Below are 16,474 nucleotides of genomic sequence, written 5' to 3' on the forward strand. Positions count from 1 at the left end.
TTCTACTTAATACCAATGTCAATGATCCATTATTGTTAAAAAATCAAGTCAAGTGCCCAGTTTAAAAACGCAATAAAAAGGAACCCTGACAAAAAATTTGAAGTATGCCATAAAGCCTCATAGATTTTCGTATTTATTCCTTATTTTTGTGTTTTAGCTAATCAAAATTTGGAGTCTTATCCTAATATTTTTTTTGTATCACAATAAAAGTGCACAATGACTTTAATAGGTGCTATTCTAGAGAAAGTGCAGTCCAAAGACTCTGTTAAAAAGTATACATCACCGCCTCCCGAAATTGATGGAACTATATTACAAAATAAATCGAAAAAACGTGTTGATAAGGTATCTTTCGAACCATTATACTTGTCTACCTTTGTAGTGGTGGAGCCAGGATTCGATCCCCGGCAAACAACCTATGATTAAATTAAATGTTTTAAAAAAACAATGTTTGTGTACTCATCGATACTAACTTTTTTTTGATTTCATTCGGGTTGTGTTTTTTTTTACCGCTATTTATTTGACAATCTGGAGTCTTAGCACAGATTATGTAGTATCGAGAAAGCACTTTGGGTATTATACAAACGATATTTTGTAGAAAAAGAAGATTTAATGAAAGATAAAGTGCTGTAGTTTCTTATTTCCTGACAACCGTATAAGTGAAAGCACCATGAGTAGTAATGAGTATACAATCGATGTTTTTTTTATAAAATATTTAACTATGGCAATAATTATTGCAATAAAGGTATTTTCATAGATAGCTGTAGTTCCATAATACCTAAAATAAGGCTCATAACAATTTATTATAGTTTGGACATGTGAGGCCGGTCGTAGATACTTCATCCCCAAGGTATGACGCCGAGAGGATGTCGCGGCACCTACCAAAATGGACGAAACATCTTAACGATTTGTACTATGAGAACGTAAAGATACTTTGCGGAATTACTAACACTTATATGAGCGGAGTAAGTTTGCATTTGTTATAGTAGGGAATTCATAGCTCCCTGGGAATTCATGATCGCAGCAAATAAAATAAAGTACAAAATAAGTTTATAATATGTAATTAAAAATGAAAACGCTAAGTAAGGTTAGAGGTTGGGTGAAGTTCTCGATCAGTGCTGCCAAACCAAAAAAAAATGGTAAGTATAAAAATAAGTAAAAAATTGGGATGGTTTTATTTAAATAATTAAATATTGCCCCCATTAAAAAGCCCCAATTGTGACCTAATAAAAAAACTGTCTCTTGAACCAAATACATATAGTGTTTTTAGATCCGTAATATTTAAATTTTAGTTTCTTGTACCCAGAACTTCAGCATGTCGCACATTTTTCATACCTCAGCACTCTTCCTTCTTGATTCTTTATAACCGTCGTCGGATTGCTAAAACATATCTTTTTTTTTTTTCAAATTTTGAGACGGACTATAGTCCGTCCACAGTTATTATTCCTCTAGCTGTAAGGTTGGTATTATTTATTTGTTTAACTAGAACTGAATAAGCTCAATTAAACTAATTAAATAAATTGATTGCAACACTATTCTATCCTACTATATTAATTACTATGATGAAGCATGCATGGATGTTTGTTACTCTTTCGCGCAAAATCAACTAAACTAATTTGACAGAATTTGGGAATGGAGATAAATTTTACGCTGGATTAACATATAGGCTGCTTTTTATCCCGGGAAATTGTACGGTTCCCGCAGGTACAGGAACGTAAGAAGCCGCGGGCAACAAAAGCTGGTATAAAATAAAATAAATTGGAATACTTTGCTTATTTTATTAATGTAATAATGTTCAGAGTTATTTATTATTCATCTCTGAATTTTATTGTTCATTGTTCCTAGCTGTGAATTGGACTGTAGTATTGGTTTCAGTTATTTTTTACGACCGACTCGACCGCCAACGACCGACCGACTCGACGGACGTGGACCCCTACCACGGTCACGGTCAAAATAAAAATTAGTCCAAAAGTCCACCAACAATCAGATTAACGTCGAAACGAGCCGAGGTCCGAGTCACCCTCAGGTCGACGTCCCCCACCTCCCCCGATGTCTTCGAGCCCTGGGAATCTTCTCAAGGCGAACCCCACTCCCCCCCGGTGACGCCGTAGAAACCCCTCAGGTTATCGGCATCCATCAGAAATCAGAATTATAAATTGGGTCTCAAAACTGGTTCAATTAATCAAACGAGACTTGGTTCTTCTTCTACCCACTGCTTATGTCTGATCCTTAGGACAACTATTTGCCTTCTATGGGATTTCTTGTCGGAACCTGGAGGATGGATAAAAAAGGTTTAACCCTGACTCGAACCCTTTTTTAATTGACTTCCTTCACGGAGGTGGTTATGAATTTGGTTTTTTTTTAAGTTTATTCGTGCATAGCGTTGCGAGGCCGGATAAAGCCAGACATACTGCATTTTAAGAAATTATAATATCACTTGCTTCAACGGTCAATATATAAACTTAAATCACGTGAATCCCTCCGTGAAAAATTTAAAGAAAGAGGTATCCTTACGGTAGCCTCACAATATACTTATAACAATATAGAATTTGTAAGACAACATATTAGTCTTTATAAACAAAAAGTGGATATAGACAGTCGACTTACAAGAAATTGTCATAAATTAGTGACATCTGCATATCGTCTGCGAAAGCGGCAGAAAGTCATTTGTGGGATTGAGTATACGCTTTTATAATATGATTCCTTAGGTAATTTTGGACCTACCAATGCATGAGTTTAAAGAATGTGTTAAAACACATTTATTACAGCGAGGTTATTATACAATTGATGATTTTCTAAGGTTGCTTGGAAGCATCCGGCTACCCTTTCATTTCTCACAAGATAGAAAAATGAATTTTAAAATGTAAATTGTTGATATTGGAAAAGACTGCTGACGGTAGAATCTGCCTTCCGAACCGGTGGTAGTCACTACACACAGACAGACTTAAAGTTTTAAAAGTGCTTATACTAGGCCTACTTGAAATAAATTAATTTTGAATTTTGAATTTTTATTTGAATTATTTTTTATTTATTTTTATTTTTGAAGAAAAAATAAAAAAAATTTGGAACCCTCGTAGCTTTAGGTTTAAGTTTGCGAACGAAGGTATCACCATGCCCTTAAAATTATGTAAACATATATGTATGAACGCTTCATAAGTGCCTGTGACAGGCCTATGAATAAAGAAAATTTTGAATTTGAATTTTGAATCAAGGTATTTTAAGACTTTTACCTTATTTATTTATTATTATGTTTAATATTAATAATAGATTTTTCAACATCATTTAGTGTTTGTCGGAACCATACGAGTGGGCCCTTGCGTTCACCAAAAGGTCAATCTTCATCAGATCCTCTCCATCATCTGTTGTCCGCAGGGTAAAGTCGACAGTCGCTGGACGGTAATGCCATCAGGAAACAAACAGTACCACCAGAATAGAAAGGACTCGTGTAAAATAATAAATCGACAGAACCGACAAATATATAAACGTATCTCTAAAACTGTGAGTATCTTCTCTTTGACGGCAGATTCGCGCAGTTTGCAGCGACCCTGCTTTCTGAGTCCAAGGCCGTGGGTTCGGTTCCCACAACTGGAAAATTTTTGTGTGACGAGCATGAATGTTTTTCAATGTCTGGGTGTTTGTATGTATATTCTAAGTATTTAGGTTTAGGTTTAAAGATATTTCTTCCCATAAAAAGGCCTAAGTCACTTACATAGGAAACTTAATTTTCTATAATAAATTAATACACTTCGCCATTAGACTAAACTAAATTCAATTTTACTATTAGTTATTATTTACTATTAGTGTATTAGTTTCCCAGCTCGCTTCGTCGGGCTAGTTTTTGCTTTATTTTATTTAAACAATAAACTTACATCATTAAATTTTTAATTAATTTTACTATTATCTACTCATTCTATGTATTCGTCTTTAGGTATTACTTAATATATAAGAAGCTAATTTAGTTTTGAAAACACTGAATGAGTTTACATTTTTTATGAGTATAGGTATTTTATTATAAAATTTGGCGCCTTCAAAGGCAAGGGATTTTTTTACCATAATTCGTTCTTGTTCTAGGTAAGGTAAGGAAACTGACTCGACGAGTTTTATTTTTCTTTTTTGTGAAAGTATAGTAGTAGTATATATTAGTGTGGATTGTTTTATTTATTGATTTTCTAATAAAGATGCACGTGCTATATATATATAATTGATGAATGTTCATTATTTTAGTATCCCTATAGATTTTTTTGGTGGAAGTTCGAAAAGGATATTGGAAAAGAGTTTATGTATATTATTCATAAAAATATTCATCAGTCATCTTAGTACCCATAACACAAGCTACGCTTACTTTGGGGCTAGGTGGCGATGTGTGTATTGGCGTAGTATATTTATTATTATTATTTATTTCTTTTTGTTATAGTAATAATTGACGGACTAAATAGATGATAAAACCATCGAGCAATACTTCACAGGGTATCCAAGGAGTACGTCTTGCAACATGCCTCCCTGTTTCCATCAAATTGACGCGTAGGCTACGTACGTAGCCTCATGTCAGTCGACTTACAAGAAATGGTCATAAATTAGTATGTAGGCATTGGTAGGTTCAAATTAATTTATTTCAAGTAGTCCTACTTTATAAGCACTTTTGAAACGTCAAGTATGTCTGTTTGTAGTGACCCTACCACCGGTTCGGAAAGCAGATTCTACCGAGAAGAGCCGGCAAGAAACTCAGTAGTTGCTCTTTTCCAACATCAACATTTACAATCATTTTTCTATCTTGCGGGAGATGAGAGCGAGGCTGGCTGCTTCCAATCTACCTTGTCATTAAGGAGTTCATCAAATGTATAGTAACCTCGCTGTATTAGATGTTTTTTTACACATTTTTAATTGTATGTATTGGTAGGTCAAGAATTACCTTAGGAATCATGTTGTAAAAGCGTATACTCAATCCCACAACTGCACCTTTCCCAGACGATATGCAGGTATCCTTCGAGTCACAAATTATGTAGTACCTAATGATTTTTAAAAGTACAATGTGCTATATTATCCCTTGTAGAGTCGCAACTATGTACCATTGATTTTTATTTCGCAAACGTTCTGCCAAAAAAACTCTAGCTGTAGAATATTGGGGGCATTTTGAGCTTCTTTCCACTTTTTTATTGGCTTCATAAGCTCAGTTTGCCTTTAAAAGATCACTTTTAGTGATAAGGCCGCCCTGGCACTAAGGACTATTACTGTTAACCTTGTGTTTTGCCTATTGTGTTGTGTTGCAATAAAGTTTTTTTATTCTATTCTTTTCTTTATAACTGGTGAAGTGCGTAGGTATAAGAAGCCGTTTATGATAGGGTTTACGGAGAGTATGTATAAAATTAATATATAATGCTAATAGGAAATATAGCTTTTTGTTTTTATAATAATAACTAGTTGTAACCTGCCACGCTTCGCTGTGGCACATTTTTATGGAATGGTTGAGAAATGAGAAACAAAACAAAGAAAACATTGCATATGTTCACTGATACATCGATCGTTAAAAAAACTGTAGCATCGAACTGACGGTGTTGTGGAAAACCGTCGTTTATAAACAGAGCAATACTTCACAGGACACGCAAGGAACTCCTGTCCGTTTTCCTCACACCTCCCGCCCTGTGTCCGTCAACCTGAGACGTGTTATTACACCGGCAACCACGCTCTTTAGACCGTAACACAGAAACGCTGGTTTTCAAATTAAAAAAAAATCAAAATTCATTTATTTCAAGTAGGCATAATATAAGCACTTTTGAAACGTCAAGTCTGTCTGTTTGTAGTGACTCTACCACCGGTTCGGAAGGCAGATTCTACCGAGAAGAAGCCGGCAAGAAACTCAGCAGTTGCTCTTTTCCAACATCAAAAATTTACATTTTACATTTTAACATTCATTTTTCTATCTTGTGAGAGATGAAAGCGGAGCCGGATCCTTCCAAGCAACCTTGTCATTAAGAAATTCATCAATTGTATAATAACCTCGCTGTAATAAATGTGTTTTAAAACATTCTTTAAACTTATGCATTGGTAGGTCCAACATTTCCTTAGGAATCATATTTTATGTTTAAAAATACTTTTTTTTTATTCACCTACAAGTTTATGTGATGTAGGTACTCTAAGACGCCTAGGGGATATCAGTCATGTTAGATGCATACCCCTTATCGGTTTCTACGTGACACTAGATTGCTTGGCAGCACGCCTTCGACGGCAGTGTGGTAACCAGCCATGTCTAAAGCCCCACCAGATCACACCAGAAAATAAATTAGAAATTGATCAACTTGCCCCTGTCCTATCGATCCCGGGTTTTCCTACTTAAAACACAACGTTCTGCTGTGCCAGCGAGATCCTCGTAATCATTATTCACATCAGGGCCCACGCGTGGTGACAACAGCATGTCTCGATGTCGACTGGCAACGCAATAAGCGAGATATGGTTCAGCAAGCTTGTTACAAGTTTGTGCTGTTTCCAATCTCCTCGCCGGAGACCATGGATGACCTGGCCTTCGCGGCTTCGCCTGGAGTCAAACGGCCTAGGTTCGTTCTACTAAATTATCTACAGTGGTTAGCTTATCCCTACAGCAAATTTGATAATTATAAAAATTAAGCTTACTTTGCCATACTCCGCGAAAATCAGGTGTCGCGAATCTGTGTGGTGTAAATTATAATCTCTTCTCTTTTATTTTTCTATACTACGACAATAAACACATCGCCATCTAGCCCCAAAGTAAGCGTAGCTTGTGTTGTGGGTACTCAGATAGCTGATGAATATTTTTATGAATTAATATTTCTAAAATACAGATAAACACCCAGACACTTGAAAACATCCATGTTCATCACACGAAGATTTTCCAGCTGTGGGAATCGAACCCACGGCCTCGAGTTTAGAAAGCAGGGTCGCTGCCCACTGCGCCAACCAGCTGTATTTTCTAATACAACCGTTTATTGGAAAGTGAATTGTGTATTACTGCATTCGCACATTCGCTTTCACAACAGAGACCTTGGGTCTTCCAGCAGTCGTTGGTGTGTGCGAAAGTGTTTCCGTGGTGCGGTCGTTCAGGCGACTGGTTGGAACACCCTGGTCCTTTAGTCGATACGAGCCCGTCATAACCACCTTGCCGTGGGATTTACCAACCAAAAAAAAGCAAATCTTCCAGCAAATCCAACCTTTTTTCCTATAACTAAGGCCCGCTGTCGTAAGCTTTTTTAAATGCGAAAGTGTGTTTGTTTGTTTGTTTGTCCTTCCTTTACGCCCTAACTAAGCGACCAATTGTCTGGATTAAAGGAAGCAGAGTAACATAGGCTACTTTTTATCCCAGAAAAACAATTGAAATCCCGATGAAAAAGATTTGCAAAAGACCTTAATAAAAGCGGGCGAAGAACGCTGGCAAAAGCTACTTTATGATTAAAATCATGACTTAAACGCTGGTTTCGAAATAACTGAAATATTAAGGTTAAAAGGAAGCCGGTCCGATAATATTAAATTGGGCGAATGTACTATTTTTTAAATTCTTGCTTACACGATGTAAAAAAAAACTTAGAAGAAAGATACTTCACGCGCACTTCACCATCTCCCCGTTGCGCTCGAACGCGAGAGGTCAATCAACCAAGTCAAGTAAGTCAACCTGATTACAATGTCATAAGACCAGAGTTGAATATACCTTACGTATTTACGCAGGGTTTACATAACACTGCGCATGCGCAATGCTGCGCAGCTTGGCACGCTGGTGGCGGAACTGTTCACGGACGTGTGCCCTGACACCTGTCGGCTGTTCCTGGAACTGCTAGATGGAGACGGGCTGGGATACGGCTATGTGGGGACGAGGTTTTTTAGGTTGGTATTAACACATTTGTCAAAGTCAAAGTCGTATGCGGTGACAACCTAGTGATTAGGACTTGACTTGACTTGTTTTCGGAGGACCGTGCACCTCTAACTTTTCTAAGTTATGTGCGTTTTAAGTCATATTTTTCGAAGTAACAGCTCTCAAATGTTCTAAAACTTCCACCATTACAGGAGTGTTTTGTTATAATTTCATAAACTTTACCAAGTAAATAAAATTGTCTGCTGGTGTTTTCGAAATATACAACCTTATTTAAATTTTCTTTTTTAAAAAGACTTAAAAGGTGAAAAGAACTCATGCGTTGACAATTTGTCAATAAAAGATGAACCTGTGACTTGACACTTTGTCCTTTTTGCCAAAGATATCAAATTAAAAATTAAAATGCCAAGAAAGTATGTTAAAACTTATTTTGTATTTAACTTTATTTTTTAGCAGCATATTTTTCTTTCTGATCTTGTTCAGCATATTAAGTGAACAGGATTCTACACTGCGGTCCGAAAATGCTAGTATCCGACACTGGTTTAAGTGGGGCATTTGATATATTACTGAAAATCGTCAGTCCCGAAGGGCAGATGTTCACCGGGAGCTTTTCAGAAGACACTTTGATCGAGGAGGTGAAGAATCGTGCTGTGGACTACTTCTATCCTACAGGAGAAACTAGATCTGGCCGTTTCAAAATTGTGAGAGTATGTGAATCAACAACCTTACACGATTTCCTCACCCTCGCTCAAGAGGAGATCATAATGCATGAGGAGTTATTACTTATAGAACGTCGCGTACCCGAAGCAGGTACTCTGTGGGATTTAGGAGCTGTCAGAGCTCCACAACCAGCAGCTATAGTCGCAGCAACAGCTTCCCTACCCAACCCAGAAAATATGACACGCCAGCCCAACTTACAGTCACTCTTATCCACCAACGAATTGTCCTACGAGCTGAGGAAGATATTAATCTCACTGATAGAAGCTGGAGCGAGATTAGCTGCAGCCGGGAGAAACTATGAGCTGACTTTAGCTCAATTATCAGCAGCTTTAGACGAACCCAAGCGCACCCAAAGGATCGTAGCTCAAGTTATAACTCCTGAAGAGTTGGCTGCAAAACTTAATAATGAAACCGTTAGGGATTCCGATCCAGATACATCTGGCAGTAACGATTTGTATAAAAGAGCTGATTGCTTGGAGCGATTTTTGGGGAAGTTCCGGTCTTGGAGAAGGAGAATACTAGAACCACCTAACCCAGAAGCTATAGCTGCATTGAGGAATCTAGGGTTTTCGTTCGAAGATGCTGAGGAAGCACTGCGTTCAACTGGATGCAATGTACCAGCTGCAGCGTCTTGGTTGATCGGGGAACGAGGATCCAGTGTGTTTGAACTGTTGGACGGCCTTCCCGAAGGGGTCATACTCCAGACGTTGTTGAAACAGCCTCAGATTCAACGTGGTCTGTTGAACACTAGGATGTTGATAGCGTTTATAGCAATGGTGGGGCAGTCTGGGAGCGCGTCCCTTTGGTTAAACTCACCTCATGGGAGTCCTCTACTCTCGCAAATATCAAGGACGTATCACTCTGAGAAGTACTGCTTGGCTGTGAATCAGTTTTCTGAAAGGCGAGAGAACTGTACGGCACCGTCGACTTCGAATCAGAGGCATTGAATGCGCTTTTAGACCTTTTTGGATTTTGTTTGTTTTATGTTGTTTGGATATTTTAATAAATTTCTAAGTGTTTTTTTTTAATTTAATGCCTTTCTTTTTCAATGTTTTTGCTTTGTATGAATGTAGGTCTGCCACATCTAGGTTTATTTTACCTGATTGATCACTGCTAAGCGAGCGAGTAGTAGGTACAGCTCAATGACCAATGTATAGCTTTACAGACGGCTTAAGCCGCGTATCCTATTCGCTACTTCATCATCATCACATCAACGCATTACCGGCCCACTACAGAGCACGGATCTCTTCCCACAATGAGCAGGGGTCAAGGCCACCGTGCTGGCCCAGTGCGGATTGATGGACTTCACCGCCTTAGAGAACATTATATAGAACTCTCAGGCATGCAGGTTTCCTCACTATGTTTTCCTTCACCTAATCGCTACACCCAATCTTTATGCCTATATAATAATAAATAATTATAATTAAAAAAAATCCTTTATTTTTAATTAATATTAACAATATGGCAAATGGCCGCAAACTCAGCCTTATGCTGTGCATTAGCAACAATGCTTAGCGCTGATTTTCAGTCTGCACCAGTATCAGACTGATATATGTCTATAAGCCTGTAAACTATATATTTAGACTATAAAAGCCTGTAAAAACTAACAGCGAGGGTGTGCTCATGATCACCCCTCTGGGCAGATGGGTTCGTGATCTTTGTAGATTGTAGTACTAGCACGAGGATTCTGCTGCCCGTTCTCCGTTACATTCCTCTAGTCGTCTCGTACGACGCCCGCAGAAAGAGTGACAACTGGGCTCTGATCTACAATAACCCCGCGCCCCTTTACTCACATCCACAGAAAAGTCCCCCACCTCTTCTGGACTGGCGACGACGTCATATTCGACAACGGGTTCGGTTGCCTCATAATGCATGAGGAGTTATTACTTATAGAACGCCGCGTACCCGAAGCAGGTACTCTGTGGGATTTTGGAGCTGTCAGAGCTCCTCAACCAGCAGCTATAGTCGCAGCAACAGCTTCCCTACCCAACCCTTAGAATATGACACGCCAGCCAAACTTACAATCACTCTCATCCACCAACGAATTGTCCTACGAGTTGAGGAAGATAATAATCTCACTGATAGAAGCTGGAGCGAGATTAGCTGCAGCCGGGAGAAACTATGAGCTGACTTTAGCTGCTGCCCGTTTTCCGTAACATTCCTTTAGTCGTCTCATACGGCGCCCGTAGAAAGAGTGACAACTGGGCACTGATCTACAATAACCCCGCGCCACTTTACTTACATCCACAGAAAAGTCCCCCACCTCTTCTGGAGTGGCGGCGACGTCATAATCGACAACGGGTTCGGATGTTACGCTCAGAAGGGCCGAGTAAGACCCATCTTAGCTGAGAACTACCACTTCTCGCATTCTATGCCAGGTATCCCTATCCCTATCCCTATTAATATTATAAATGTCAATGTAAGTTTGTTTGTTACGCTTTCACGCAAAAACTACTTAACCGATCCTCATGAAACTTTGTACACATATTATTGGAAGTGTTAGAAGTAATATAGGATACTTTTTATCCCGACATTAAGCTCGGTTTATTTGGGAGAGGGAATGAAAGTGTTTGACGATTTTAAACCGTAATTCCGACGAATTATAACCGATTTAAATAATTATTTTTGTACGGTAGAGGTTATAATATGTGTTTAATTATGCCCAAACTGTGGTTGGAGAAAGAGAACAGAACTCCTCAGCGGACAGCGGCAAACCCTTCATTTAAGGCTTAGCGACACTGAATACTTAATGCCACATCAAAAAACAAAATCAGAAGCAGACGAAGTCGCGGGCAACAGCTAGTCATATATAATTTACTTATTTATATATCACGTGTTTACTCAAAAACACTGGTATTGATTGGTACGCAAGTTCAACTACCGAATACTAGGCTCTGGAATCGATTCCCGGAACGGTTATTAGATTTTCATGTTTATTAATTTCATAATTTTTGATTTTGTTTATTATTTACCTCTTTGATGATTTTGTATTTCTCGATGTAAATATGTTTGTTTTAATGAAAAATATCTTTTGTTTGTTTATATATTATATTATATATTATATTCTATGTTATTGTTCTTTTTTATGATTATTTTGTTATTGTTTAGTCGCGAGGATTCAGTGACGACGAAGATAATGGGGCTGGCTGAAAACCAGTGCTGCGCGTTTTAGTTTGCTCCTTTGTCACACATTTTTTTTTTAATTTTTATACTTTAACAATTATTTTATTTCACAAATGTAACACTTTACACAAATGTGTGACAATAAATACGATTTTTCTTTCTTTATTTTAGATAATAGTTTTTTCTAATAAGGACTGTCAATACTTACTAGCCCACCTAGCCTTAGAAAGAATTTTAAGCCGCTTTGGGTCCACATTCAAACAGCTTTGCTCTTAAATCGTTTCTCCTGTGAGAGATAAATAAAATAAATAAAAATACTACGACATACACACTTCGCCATCTAGCCCCAAAGTAAGCGTAGCTTGTGTTATTGGTTACCTACTAAGATGACTGATATGAATAATGTACTGCATACTTATAATATACTAGTGCCCTGCGGCTTCGCCCGCGTAATTTTGGGAGGCAGCGTACTGCTACATAATCTACACCCTATATTCATATATGAGATTTTTTCACAATTTTTTTTTATCTTACGTAATTTTTTTCTACAATGAAAAGTAGGTATACTATATTATTTCTAATACCTCCAAGAATATGTATAAAAAGTTTCATGAAGATCAGTTCAGTAGTTTTCGCGTGAAAGCGTAACAAACAAACTTACATTCACATTTATAATATTAGTAGGGATGTATATGAACACGCAGACACTGAAAAACATTCATGTTCATCACACAAACATTTTCCAGTTGTGGGAATCGAACCCACAGCCTTGACTCTGAAAGCAGGGTCGCTGGCCGCTGCCCACTGCGCCAATCGCAGGCCGTCAAGAGAGGAAGTCTGCGCCCAGTTTGGATGGATGTTTGTTACTCGATCACTCCAGCGATTCTATATCTAAGTTGCCATCAAATAACGCCCTCGCAGTTTTTATAAACTACATTATTGACGGCCGACTGGAGCATTGGGCAGCGGATCTGCTTTTTGAGTAGAAGGCCGTTTGTTCGATGCCCAAAACTGGATTTTTTTTGAGTGATGAACATGAATTTGGTTCAGTGTCTGTTATATTATAAGTATTTACTTATATAATTCATATTAGTCATTTTATTTGGTACCCAGTGCCGGATTAACCACGTAGCTAGAGTCGCCTGACTGACTGACTGAATGACTGACTGATAGTTACGCACACGTACACGCATACAGACATCGCCTATAGTAATTTACTACTCTATTAATTACACAAAATTGTAACCTATAGATAGCAAATACGTATTGTATTTAATTTACGTATTGAGAATTGAATGGTTTTTTTACCACTTTATACTTAAGAACCCATAGCAGATCGAGGGCTCTTTTAAAGAATTTGCTACGGGCCCCGCGCTTGTTTAATAAGGCACTGTTAGTACCAATAATACAAGCTACGTTTACTTTGGGGCTAGATGGCGTATAGTCGTAGTATATTTATCTAGTACAAGCGTACCCAGCCCGCTTCGCCGGGCTAGATTTTGCTTATTTTATTTAAACAATAAACTTACATCATTAAATTTTTAATTTTCTCATAATATATAAAATCATTTATTTCGCTCCGTATTCATTCTCTTCTATTCTCTTCTCGGGCGGGTGAAGATCATTATCTACACCCATGTACACCCAACAATAGAATATCATCATAGTAAATAAAAGCTGTATTTGTTGTGTCAGTTTGACAGTTCAAAAATAGGAGTGCTCCGATCGTCACCAAACTTTACAGGATTACTAGCCAGGTCAATCCGGAGATTCCATGTAAGTTTCATTGGAATCGGTCCAGCCGTTTCGGAGCCTATACGGAACATACCCACACACTTTCTCTTTTATATATATATACTAGCTGTTGCCCGCGACTTCGTCTGCGTTTGATTTTGTTTTTAAAGTATTCAGTATCGCTTAGCCTTAAGTGAGTATTGTAGTATATATATACATATATATATAACATGTGACAAATAATTTGCAATAAAATAAAATTGCGACTATAATTAAAGATCTAACATATCCTATCTCTTAAGTTGGACCAGACTGCTCACGGTGAGCCAATTTTATTTAAAATCGGTTCAGTAGTTTAGGAGTCCATCGCGGACAAACATCGTGACAGGAGATTTATATATATTAAGATATAGAAGAAGATTATTGTATCTGCCAACCGAGTTGAAATGAACTTGGAAACTTAGGTTTAGAATGCAAAATATGGATTTAACTGGCTAAAAAGTGTCCAGATGGCTAATATAATCAGCACTAGCTAAATTATATGTCAACTGAGTACAGAATCTGTCTGCAGAACGAATCTGGTTGAAGTTCTGTACTGAGATTGATTAATTCCGGAATAGAACACGCTGCCTTTGTACCGGGAAGAAGTACGGTTCGGTTTATGTGTTTTAAATAGCAAGGGATCGACATGTTTTTAGTGATAGTAGTGGTCAGAGAATACATACAGTATACACGATTCACCGCGAACGATGTCACAGGCAATAACTAGTTTAACAAATCTTATAAGTATATATAGTAAAGCTGTTAATATTGATATTGCGCTACGTATTGATATAATGATATGGCGACAGTCTTCTTGTTATTACAGTAAAAAATTGAGATTTTTTTTTAAATTGTTGTTAGGATAGGATTATTGTTTTTATTTTGATTCTTTTTTAAAGTTATACTTCTTTTGGCGCGTTAGGGAAAAATGGTGAGGGTAAATTTTTACGATGCGCGCGCACACCGTCACAAAAACAGACACCATGAAGTTAGCGATAGCCAACATTTTAGTTTTTCTTATGGAGGGTAGAGGTAAGGAGAGTCATCTTATATGGGAGAAAAGTTGAAAAAGTGTCCAGTTGTATGCGCTAAATAACAGTTCAAAAATCCTCCACAATGGCGCTGGTGTATGCACAGGGTATGGTATGAATGTAGCAATCGTAGATGAATTGAAGTATGCCGAGTTAAAAAATTTAATGTCCTTATCGACTAAAGTAGTTAATTATTGAGAATTTCAACAACTTACGTTGTACAAAATATTGCGGTAAATGTAACCTTACTTCCTTGTTTATTTTTCAAGCCTACTCTAACAATATTTATATTTGGCGCTTCTTTTAAGAGTTACCTTGATGCAAATGTGGCGCCATCCTAATTTAATACATTTTGACGACACTTTTTCATATACTCAGATGATCCTCCTTACCTCTACCCTCCATAGTTTTTCTAAAAAAGGTTTGACAGTTGACTTTCAATAATTCAAACAATACCTTTTTTCTATTGTTAGTGTCTTTTTCACTAAAAACGTAGAATAAGGCGTAAGATAAAGTTTTTGAAAAGAGTTTTATGTTGTTACGCCAATGAAATATAACTTTGTTGTGTTTATTAAATAAATAACTATAATATTTACGATCTCAGGTTTACTGTCTATGCGTACCACAAACGACGGTGAGCTGTGTGGTTCATTTAACATCACCTTCAAGGCTTTGCCGCAGTTCGATCTCAAAAACGTCGTGTTTGGCAGAGTGAGTTTATCATACAAATTTGTATGAACCTTTTCACACCACTCGCTAGACAATGCCTTATTACTTAGCGTGGTATTGAAAGGTCAAGTATGTCAATACATCCCGTGTCATCCTTTAAATTCAGGGGGTAAGTAATGTTGTAATGAAGTCCCTAGGGCTTTTACGATTTTAATAACATCGCGCACGTCAGCTGAATAAAATATGTTCGTTTTAATATCGCTATATCGCTCCTACGTATGATGGCATCCCTGTCACTCACCAGAATCTGTGAAGCGCGAAGCATAGAGTATAGGTTGTGTAAAAGATCCCTAAAAACTTGATTTGATTGCCTAGCGATGGTTTTTGGCACCCCTAAAACTTTCGGTACACTCAGGATTCTTAATGAAATACCCTCGCTACGCTCGGGAGTTACACTAAAATCCGTCGTTTGCTTGGGATTTATCCCGGCATCCGTAACGTAAGACATCGCTTTACCTTGTTGAACAATCTATTAGTACCTACATACTGTATATAATACTTATTTCAAACCAGCTGTTTCATGCAAATTTAACTGACTGGTCCAGTGGTGATTTGGTGAGCGTGCTCGAATGCAGATCACGAAGTCCTGGGTTCCATTCCCGGGTCGGGCAAATGAGTAATATCGGGTTTTCCTAAAACAAAAGCTGCCCTCCACTGAGTTAGAACCTAAAATAAAAATAAAAAAAACGTCCACAGATCATTCGCCCTTGTGCCACGTATGACGTCATCAGTACCCTGGGCAGACCTCTCAGCACGCACCCTATCGTCGAGGTCGCAGCCACGAGGCGCAGGGTTAACCGCCACTGGGTCGTTGGCGCTCGGAACACGAAGTTGCGACCAGCTACTCCAAAACATGTGCCGACATCGTTATAAATGTTTTATTTCAGTTCAATTAACGAATTAAGCAACGCTATCTTATAGCGTTGATAGATTAGGAAATATCCTAAGATAAAAAGAAAATAAAAAAGTAAAAATATACAATCTACAATATTTTATTTATGTAAAACTAAACGTGTAGACTTGCATCAATATTTTTCATTGAAACAAGTTCAAGGGCAATAAGACGTCAACCCCTTTTCACTATGGAAGGATACCCTGTACTATAGTCGTAAAAAAGTAATAGGCCCGTTTTGACATTTGTCAATGCGAAGTAACTAGTTATGGAACCATAAGACTCTGTACTCGATACTCACGATAAATCAATTCAAGTTTGTATCAGTACTTGATTGATATTATTATGTATTGTAAAGTGTTCGTTCGTTCAGTA

The 16,474-nt window shown here is 37.7% G+C and overlaps 1 protein-coding gene across 1 annotated transcript; it reads left to right on the forward strand.

The window, feature by feature from the left end:
- The first annotated feature begins 133 nt into the window (after nucleotides 1–133).
- LOC120635278 lies at nucleotides 134–16,085 on the forward strand. Its single transcript, XM_039906242.1, has 9 exons — nucleotides 134–342; nucleotides 807–962; nucleotides 3,370–3,495; nucleotides 6,382–6,545; nucleotides 7,687–7,848; nucleotides 8,730–9,488; nucleotides 10,799–10,926; nucleotides 15,083–15,189; nucleotides 15,904–16,085. Exons 1-9 carry the CDS (start codon nucleotides 217–219, stop codon nucleotides 16,078–16,080), a joined length of 1,905 nt encoding a protein of 634 aa, XP_039762176.1. The 5' UTR covers nucleotides 134–216; the 3' UTR covers nucleotides 16,081–16,085.
- The last annotated feature ends 389 nt before the right edge of the window (nucleotides 16,086–16,474 follow it).

Source organism: Pararge aegeria, chromosome 26 (genome assembly GCF_905163445.1).
Source record: "Pararge aegeria chromosome 26, ilParAegt1.1, whole genome shotgun sequence".
NCBI lineage: Eukaryota > Metazoa > Arthropoda > Insecta > Lepidoptera > Nymphalidae > Pararge > Pararge aegeria.

Excerpts from the sequence above, each read along its gene's own strand:
- LOC120635278 (XM_039906242.1), top strand. The coding sequence starts at position 217 with ATGACTTTAATAGGTGCTATTCTAGAGAAAGTGCAGTCCAAAGACTCT. Across the intron at positions 343-806 it reads CGAAAAAACGTGTTGATAAG|TTTGGACATGTGAGGCCGGT; the intron begins GTATCTTTCGAA and ends AATTTATTATAG. Across the intron at positions 7,849-8,729 it reads ACGAGGTTTTTTAGGTTGGT|ACGCCAGCCCAACTTACAGT; the intron begins ATTAACACATTT and ends AGAAAATATGAC.